The following is a 9769-nucleotide window of genomic DNA, read 5'->3' as shown; positions in this document are numbered from 1 at the left end:
AAGGCGTGGCAAGTGGCAAGTGGCAAGCGGCCAGTGTGGACACCAGATGGGCATGATGAAACAACATTATCATCATGTTCATTTCGGCATTCAACTAGTGTTTCGCATCGTCGTTCACGTCCACGACCATTCGAGTATTATCGAGTGTCATGAATAATTTAGAGGCATCGAATGAACAGATGGAGACAGCCAAAGTTGACTCGCGACCACAACATGAGTAGCTGAATGCCCTATCAATAGAAATTTTTTATGATATACATTTGAAACAATACATAAATAAACTCTTATATATTAAAGTTGTCCGCTGAAGAAATACATAAATTAAAACTTGTATATTAAAGTTGTCAACTGACAAATTGTGAATCAAATATTTTAAACTTTTCCCACTCCTTTTATTTTATTGTTTAAATATACTTATAATATACTTATTTGAAATACCAAGAAAAAAAAAATCAAAAATATACCGATATACTACTATATTGAAAATATACCGAATCATAAGCCGAAGCTGTAAATTAAAATATCGAAAAAATACAAAAATATACCGATATACTACTAGATTGAAAATATATCATAGAATGCAAAATATACCATATCTTCATCCGAAACATTTTAGAGCTTAATTGCTTCTCTACACACTATATCATAACTTAATATACTAACATAATATATGTATTATACATACATATATCATATTTTCATATTTACTTAATAATGATTCAACTCTAAAATATTTCAATAATATTTTGTTTATTTGGAGATTTTGAAACATTATTCAGCAGTCTAATTAATAGATAAGTTTATGTGGGAAATTGTAATTAGATTTTGTTAATTTAATCAACAGTTTGATAATATTGAATTGCCGTATTTCATTTCAATGCCGCAAAATCTTGTCATATATCATGCTAAATCCATTTCGATAGCTCAACAGAACAACGAACACGATGCAAATGCAAATAATACTTTCAAGAGCTTAACAGAGCTGTATCAGAATATTGTTAAGCCGAAATGCAAATGTGCTAACAATACTATGTTAAGTATTGGAAAAACACAATTATGTTAATTCCATAAGCTGATTTATACACATGACTCTCGGTCGCATTTGTAGAACACTTGTCAACAAATGTTTGCTGAACAAAACACATGAATTCAGAATATGTTGAAAGTGTAGTTCTTTTATTTATTGGAAATTTCAAATACGAAATTCAACTCGCAAATTTTGTAATTGTTTTCGACATTATTTTGCTGTCATTTGTTTTGGTTTTCTGGCTGTAATTTCTAGTTTTGTGAACCGCAGAACAGTTTCAATCGCTGTTGCAACATGAAGCTGCACCACAAATGTGTTGAACATTTTGTTTTAATACCAGGTAGAAGTGTATTATAACTTTGTGACCCAGCAAATTTATGTAATGGCCATATTTAGGTATATTTTCTATTCACTAAATCAGTATTTGTTATTTTTCAGTATTTTTGTGGTATATTTTAAAGATCATTTGGTATATTTCAATATTTTTGTGGTATTTTTTTTTTTTGAATATGGTAATATTGAAAAGAAAGGATCATCATCCAGCATCCAGTAAATTTATGTATCGCACTTACATATTTTATACCAAATATAGCCTTCGGTATACGTCAGTATTTTTGTGGTATATTTTTAAATATGGTTATATTGATGTACCAAGTATAGCCTTCTGTATATTTCAGTATTTTGGTAATATTTTTTTGAATATCAGTATATAAATATACCAAACAAAGCTTTCGGTATATTTCCGTATTTCTATGGTATATTTTTATGTGTAGCGGGTATCTCACCGTCGAACACACTAGTCTGTAGCTTTCTTAGTTAATTTTTTGTTTTGTTTTGTTGAAGCGTGTCTTTGATAGACACCCTTAAACGCATTCCAGCCACGCCCACTACGCCCACAAAATGTTTCACAAATGTTTTGTGAATTTTGTAGTCGCGCGCGTTTTTGAAATGCACTTGCACGACATTTGACAGCTCCGAGTGTCCATTTGTTGCGCCGCATGCATCACAAAGCGATGGAGGAGGGAGGAGGGGCATTCCACTGTTGCATGTTGATTTTGTGCCATGTGCAATTCATTCACGTGGCTCCCGTCAAACTGCAGCTCGCTCGCTTCATGTTTCTCATGCTCGGCGTGTCCAGTCTGCAGTTTCTGTGCTCATCCACAACACACACGTCCACGTCCACGTCCACGTCCTCGATCCTGCCGACTCGTAAATAAATTTGCATTTTTGTCAATTTTGATGGCAACCACACACACATACACACACACACACACACACACACTCGCTTTGCCTCTTGGCTTTGTATTTGTGTTTGTGTTGAATGAATGCGTGCAAAGTATGCAAAGTTTATTCATGTTCATGCTCTCGGACATTGGACTTGCATCGTGTCGCAGCTCTAACAAAATGAATAACTAGAAATAATCGAAACAAAGCAGAGAGAGAGTAGCTTGAAATTCAAAGATTGAAAATGTTGCAAACAACAAGAATACGACAAAGACATTGAGGGAAGCAAATAGAAATTATGGTAGACTAATCAATGATAGAAATAAAGCAAATATACATATACACCAGTAGTGACTAAACGATGAACTACTTAAATTACAATTGATAAGTGATTCAAAGTTCGCAAAAAACAATATAATTATGTATATATAAGTTCATAATGTTAAAGAATTATACTAACTTATAAACTAAAAATGAAATAATGCAGTAACTACTACTTTCATATTATAACGAATTATGACGCAAATCGAAAAATATCGAACGCCATTTTCAAGCTAGTTTCGAGATTTTTGATTAGGTTGCAATGAGATAAAAATTGTGTAAGTTATTTAAGAAATAATTTTGTGGGGTCTTAGTTGCTTTAGCTGACAATGTGGTATATTTTGTTCTGTATGGTATATTAATAAATCAATATTTTAGCTTTTGGTATATATTAATATTTTTACGGTATATTAGTTTGGATTAGTTTTGAAATATATTAAGAATAATAATGCACTGTTTGCTTTCATTAAAAATGGGTAGCGAGTATCTCACAGTCGAGTACACTCGACTGTAATTTTCTTACTTGCTTAAAGTGTAGAATAGAATAAATACAAAAATGTAGAGACTTTTCTTTAAAATAAAATTGAATCAGGTATGTTTTTTTTTATTTATCGATATGGTAATATGACACTCAAAGTGACTTAAAAAATCAAAGATAGCAAGTGTTTATTGAAGTTACATACAATATAGATATCGCCATCGATATCGATAATAGCGATCGATACAACACTGAACTCAGCTTTGGCATGCGATCACCTCATTAGAATAGCAGCAAACGAAAACGAGAAAGACGAATGAAGAATGGGGGAAATAAAGGAAAGGAAGAAAGCAAGAGGAGGAGAAAAAGCTGCCTGCAATGACAGTGGCGAAAAATGCTGCTGCAACAGTCACAAAGTTGCTGACTGTGTTTTTGGTCATCATTTTGTCGTCATTCTTGTGGTTAGCTTTATTTTTGTTGTTGTTGTTGTGTCCTAAACACTTTTAACGCTGTGTGTGTGTGTGTATTTGTGTTTGATTGTGTGTTTGTTCGCTGGTCAATTTTTTGTGTTTGTTTTGTTGTTGCTACCAAAAATTAATTTGCATAATGACACACACAACATACGAATACGAAACACTCACACAATCACACAAATACACACACACATGGGGCAGCAGCTATCAAAGGGTGCGAGTGGGAGAGGGAGGGGAGTGGAGGAGCAAAGCAACATTGCGTCGCATTGTTCGCATATTTGCCAGCAAACGAAAACGAAAAACGAACTGAGAAAAAATGCAAAATAGCACACACTGCAACACACACTGAAAATGGCAGCGAAATGTATTTAAAATTCGCAAAAAAAACAAAATCAAACGAAATTATTTGTCTGTAAAACAAAACCCAACATGTCCATGTGCAAGCGTCAAATGCAACTTCATATTTTTATATTTTGTAATGACGTAATGTTATGAGGTTAACGTAACTGCTGCATAAGGAGCAAAGCATCAGACAGCGATTGAACTGAATTCAATCAACATTATTCAATTTGCAGCGAGAGGAAACTAAATGGCATCAAAGAAGAAAATAACAAGCCGATCTAGGTATTATTGATATGCTGGAGCGAGAAATATTTACAGCATTTATCAGTAAAACAAAGAAAATATATAAAGAGCAATAGTTTTGTGGTATTTTTTTGAATATGGTAATATTGAAAATAAGGAATCCAGCATCCAGCAAATTTATGTATCGCACTTACATATTTTAATATATTTTCGATATACCAAATACAGTCTTCGGTATACATCAGTATTTTTGTGGTATATTTTTAAATATGGTTATATTGATGTACCAAGTATAGCCTTCTGTATATTTCAGTATTTTGGTAATATTTTTTCGAATATCAGTATATAAATATACCAAACAAAGCTTTCGGTATATTTCCGTATTTCTATGGTATATTTTTATGTGTAGCGGGTATCTCACCGTCGACCACACTAGTCTGTAGCTTTCTTACTTAATTTTTTTATTTGTTTTGTTTTGTTTGTTTGAAGCGTGTCTTTGATAGAACAATTTTTTGTAAATTTTTGTTGTTATTATATTCAATTATTATATACATTTTTTAATCGAAACTAGCGTTATTTTGAAGCTAGAATGGTATGTAATTACAATAATAACTGTAGTCTTTATCATACCTGAGAATTTGATTTTGATTACATAAATTGTAGAAGTTATTTAAGAACAACTTTTGTATGAGGAGAAATGCATACGGGCTTTGCACTCTTTATTATATTTTGAATATAGTATATTAATATACCAAAAATATCATTTGGTATATTTTTAATATTTTTGGTATATAATTTGGTATGTTCTAAAATTAATATTAAAATTAACCTTAATATTAATATCGAGCACACTCGGTTCTAGCTTTCTTACTTGTTTCTTGTTAAATTCAAAATTTTAATGATTTGTCATTATTTTTATATATACATATATATATTATAATACTGTTTTTTATACTTTATTGTATGTTATTTTATATTAATTTATCATTTCTTTTATTTTCATTTATCTTCTTTGTTTTATTTAATATTGTTTTTTCTTATTTAAGTGGAGAAAATTAGCTTTTAAAAAAAGTGTAGCATACTTTTTGGCATACTATTTCCTTATCAGCAGTATTTTTGAAAATATGTCTTTAATGGGCAGAAATGAATTCGTTGTCTATTTTTTTTTATAGGGTATGTGGCAAGTCGATGCTCGCCTATGCATTCGCTCAGGTTCTAAATTCTTGCAAACCGCATTTAAAATAATTATGCTTAAACTGCTGGAAAATGTTGCGAGAATATGTTATATAAATGCACACACACATACACACACACATACGCACTCAAATATGAGTGTGCAAACTGTGTGTACAAGGGGTGGGGGAGGGTGGGTAATAGAGGGAATATAGTAGAATGTTGTGCAGAGTCAGAAATGACCACACAGAGCCAAGTTGCAAAAATATTTACAACATTCTTAAGCGCAACCGAAACGAAAACTTATGAAAAATGTTATGAAAATTTTGCTTGCTCTCGTTTCCACTTCCCCTCATTCCCTCATCCCCTCATCCACTATCCACTCTTCATTCTCCACTCTCATATTGGGCGCATCGCTTAACGGGACTCGCTGCCGCCTTCAAATGGGGTTAATGTGGCCCCATTTTAATTGAAATAGCTTGGCAAAATGTTTTCACAACTATCAGAAAAACCGCAGCAGCCAAAAAAAAAAAATGATTTGACTGACGAAAATATTAAAGCCAAAATTAATAAGAAATATTCTATTGCAGGCAAAGCAAATAAATGCATTTATTTGTGTATTAATTTGAAGTAAACAATTTGTAGAGAAATTTAGAAGATATGAGTAAAGAAAAAGCAGTTAGACTTATCTTTATAGTTTTGGTAGAATGCGTCTAAATATGCTAAACTGGATGAGAATGATTTTTGGGTTTCCTTAGAGTCACAACAGGAGTCTGAACCTGTGATTGAGATTGAGCTTGAAACTGTGCTAGAGGTGGAGATTGAGTTTGAGTCTGAGCTGTACGCTGTTGGCGCTGCATCGAGTTAAGCTTGCGACGCTTCGAACCATATTGAGTTTGTGTTTCGCGCTCAATTGAAATCTTCTTTCTGGCAATGGCAACTGGTTTCTGCTGTTGTTGCCTGCCACTTGTGGATGGCAAGTTTGCTTCTTGTTCTTCCCCTTGGACGCGCAATTCATCGAGCTTATCAACAGTAGCTAAAGATACTTCTGTAGCTGGATTTTCATCCAGCGTCTCGGGTGGACGATCGGGAATAACATCAAGTTCGATGTATGTGGAGGTTTTTGATTTGGGTTTCTAGCCAGAAAAAGAAAAAGACTCGATAAACCGATTTAATGGCCAAACTCCGATTATCTACTTACGCATTTCAGCCACATTATGTAAATGGGAATGAGGCCCAAAAGAGCAGCAGCAATGCAGAGCTTAACAAGCCAAGAGAATTCGAACCCGAAGGCATTCGGTTCGTCTACTTCAGACTTGAGCTTAATCTCGGCCAAAGCATATGGCGAGTAGATGAAACTAGTCAGTTGAAAGAGCGCATTGGCCAAAAAGGATTCAGGTGCCTGCTTCCACACTGGTTGAAATATCATCTGGGTTATTGGCAAATCGGACATTTTTGTTAAAAATTGTAATTGTCATTGTGTCTGGCAGAATTTTAGTGCTTAACTGAAGTTAAATCAATCGTCGCCTGCTTTTTACCAAGTATGTTACAAATGCAAGTTTCGACATTTAATTCAAGGATTTATTTATCAATTATTATGTGGAAGGAACTTGTCCTAAAATTTTCATTCATTGCTTTTATAGTCTTGTTTACTAAGTCTAAATAATTTAACTGTCAATTCCTTTGGCATTCTTAGTTTCTGTATTTAATTAGTTAACTAATTTGATATGCAATTTTTTCTCTACAATTTGTTTTAATTCTTTTTTAAACTAATCTGTTAATATAATACCACACTGTTTTACTTTCATTAAATATAATTTATATAGCAATTTATTAGCTGTTAATAGCAGATAATTATTGTCTTCAAGTTCTATGGTTTCATTTCAAATTTTTAATATAGCAAAGATTAACTAAACAATTCTCAAGAATTCAAAAAGTTGCAGAGAAACGCATCGAAGACGACTGAAACAAGTAAGAAAGTTACAGTCGAGTGTGCTCGACTGTGAGATACCCGCTACCCACTTTTAATAAAGGCAAAATATTGCGGTATCATTTTCAAAATATACCGAAAATACTAAAAATATAGCAAATGGTATGTTTGGTATATCGATATAGTACACCATTCAAAAAATACCATAGACGGCACAATATACCAGATTGTCGGCCAAAGCAACTTAGACCCCTAGTACGTTGGCGATTGTTGCCCATACAAAAGTATTTCTTTAATAACTTCGACAATTTTTATCTGATCGCAACCAAATTTTCAGGAATCATAACTACTACAGTAATTATTGTATATACCAAAATTCGTAACTCTAGCTTTAAAATGACGCTTGTTATTCGATTTTTTTGATTTTCGGGGGCGTAAGTGGGCGTGGCAAACATTTGAAACAAACTTGATCTGCGTGCAAACATAACAAATGTTGTCGAAAAAAAATTAGAGCTCTATCTCTTATAGTCTCTGAGATTCAGTGTTTCATACGGACGGACGGACAGACGGACATGGCTAGATCGTCTCGGCTGTTGACGCTGATCAAGAATATATATACTTTATAGGGAGATGCCTCGTTCTACCTGTTACATACATTTCCTGCCGGCACAAAGTTATAATACCCTTCTACCCTATGGGTAGCTGGTATAAAAATTTGAATGTAAGCAAACCTAATGAGATATTCTTTGACCAATCAATTATGCAATTAACATGAGTTTTATTTATTGGCATAATAAGTACATATGAGTAGAGTTTGCAGTTTGCTTGCAGATCAACTCTAGACTGCTTGTTAATTGAACTTTTTGATAAAACGTTCGCGATATTCGTCGAGCGAGATGCGCTTCTTGAGTGGCATGGGAAGCGGAATCGGTTCCAACGATGGCATATGCAGCGGCAGCTTTGCGACTTCGACTGCAAAGAGAACAAAAGAGAAAAGTGAGAAATGAGAAATGATTGAAGGGATGAAGTGTGGCTAAAGCATCACCCCACCTGTCGAAGAAATGGGCAGATAGCGTTTGTAACAATCCATGGGCTCCAGGAAATACTTGCGAGCCAGCGAATTGGATGCGGGATCATGAACGAGACACGTCTTTGCTGTCGCAGCCAGTTTGTGAATGATGCATTGGCCAGCTGCAGTTGGACAACTAACATTAGCTACACGACTTTTACCTATTAGCAACTTGGCATCGGTGAGCGCTTTATATTTTTGCTCGATAATGCGACGCGACGGCAACTCAAAGTTGTAAGCACGCCACATGTATTCAAAGTCACGCAATTCCGCTGCCACAAAGTACGTGTTGGCCAGCTGATCCATGGTAAAGACACGCGGATTGTTGTCGAGTCGCAGTATTAAAGTGGGATCACTTGCGGGGCGCCATTTGCCAAAGCCCTGGATCTGAGCCACACGATGTCCGATACCAAATTTGACGCGCACAAAACACATTTTCACCAGCCGCTGAAAGTCGGCGCGATACGACAGTTTTTGCAGTGTACAACGTGGCAAGAATAGTTTGTGCAGATTCATGGGATCCTCGATGAAGTGATCGAGCGACTTATTGTTGCTAATAAGTGATTGCTGCGACTCTTGTTGCTGTTGCTGTTGCCGTTGAAAATCTGTGCGCTGCTGTTGCTGTTGTTTTTGCTGGTGAAGTTTGCGCTGTTGCTCGTGAAGTTTGCGCTGTTGCTGCTCATATTGCTGCTGCTGTGTTTGCTTCGTATACTTTTGATTATCACCATAATGCTGTAGATCTTTTTCTCGCTGCCGTTGCAGCTGCTGCTGGGAAACGATCGGCACAGTTGCTGGCGCCGGCATCAGCTGCTTGAGTCGCATCTCCTCCTGCCACTTGTAGCACATGCGTTTGCGCCACTTGTAATCCATGCTGCCAGCCATTATCGACATCTTGATTGGTGCTGATGATGATCAACTTGCTTGTTGCGCGTAGCTGCTGCAACTGTGGCGACTGATTGCGACTTTACACTTATTTCACTCTTAGCTTTCATTCTTAGGTTTTGCATTTTCGCTCTCCCACAATCGCGTTCTCTCTCGTTCTCTCTTACACTGCTCGGCAAACTTCGAGACTTAAAGTTTAAAGAAGGTAAATGATTTTTGTTCGGCCAAAAAAAAGTTTTTTATTTTTGAATTTTCATAATTTTTTAACTTGTCATTTGAGAAATCTTTAGCAATTTTTTAAATGTTCTATATTTGAATATATATTATTCATTCAATCTATTTCATATTTTGATAAAAAAATAAAATTTGAGTTCTTTTGAAATGTTTTTTTTTTATTTATTAGTTTAGCCAAGGTTTTTATAATTTTTATTGTATTAATATTTTTTTTAATATTCATTCATTTAAAAAACTAAATAAATAATTCAGCCTAAGTTTTAATACTCTTTTTTTTAATACTCTTAGTGTTTTGAAAATATACAATTTAATAAATAAATTAAAGTGTATTTCAAGTCGCTGGCAAGGCCATTTTCCAATACTCGTCTTTGTG

At 34.5% G+C, this 9769-nt stretch overlaps 2 protein-coding genes across 2 annotated transcripts; both read right to left on the bottom strand.

Annotated features, from left to right (window-relative positions):
* Nucleotides 1-5871: 5871 nt before the first annotated feature.
* Nucleotides 5872-6796, bottom strand: LOC132796168 (uncharacterized). The gene is made up of 2 exons (XM_060807236.1): nt 6483-6796; nt 5872-6417 (listed from the first exon to the last, which is right to left on the bottom strand). The coding sequence occupies exons 1-2, from the start codon at nt 6732-6734 to the stop codon at nt 6004-6006; spliced, it is 666 nt and encodes a 221-aa protein (XP_060663219.1). The 5' UTR covers nt 6735-6796; the 3' UTR covers nt 5872-6003.
* A 1224-nt stretch (nt 6797-8020) lies between these two features.
* Nucleotides 8021-9413, bottom strand: LOC132796090 (uncharacterized). The gene is made up of 2 exons (XM_060807129.1): nt 8262-9413; nt 8021-8183 (listed from the first exon to the last, which is right to left on the bottom strand). The coding sequence occupies exons 1-2, from the start codon at nt 9169-9171 to the stop codon at nt 8062-8064; spliced, it is 1032 nt and encodes a 343-aa protein (XP_060663112.1). The 5' UTR covers nt 9172-9413; the 3' UTR covers nt 8021-8061.
* Between the last annotated feature and the right edge of the window lie 356 nt (nt 9414-9769).

The sequence above is a fragment of the Drosophila nasuta genome, chromosome X, assembly GCF_023558535.2.
Source record: "Drosophila nasuta strain 15112-1781.00 chromosome X, ASM2355853v1, whole genome shotgun sequence".
Classification (NCBI taxonomy): domain Eukaryota; kingdom Metazoa; phylum Arthropoda; class Insecta; order Diptera; family Drosophilidae; genus Drosophila; species Drosophila nasuta.
Note: the sequence above shows the minus strand (reverse complement) of the source record. Positions and strands in the feature narration are given on the sequence as shown.

Excerpts from the sequence above, each read along its gene's own strand:
- LOC132796168 (XM_060807236.1), bottom strand. The coding sequence starts at position 6,734 with ATGTCCGATTTGCCAATAACCCAGATGATATTTCAACCAGTGTGGAAG. Across the intron at positions 6,418-6,482 it reads ACATAATGTGGCTGAAATGC|AAACCCAAATCAAAAACCTC; the intron begins GTAAGTAGATAA and ends TTTTCTGGCTAG.
- LOC132796090 (XM_060807129.1), bottom strand. The coding sequence starts at position 9,171 with ATGTCGATAATGGCTGGCAGCATGGATTACAAGTGGCGCAAACGCATG. Across the intron at positions 8,184-8,261 it reads TCTGCCCATTTCTTCGACAG|TCGAAGTCGCAAAGCTGCCG; the intron begins GTGGGGTGATGC and ends TTCTCTTTGCAG.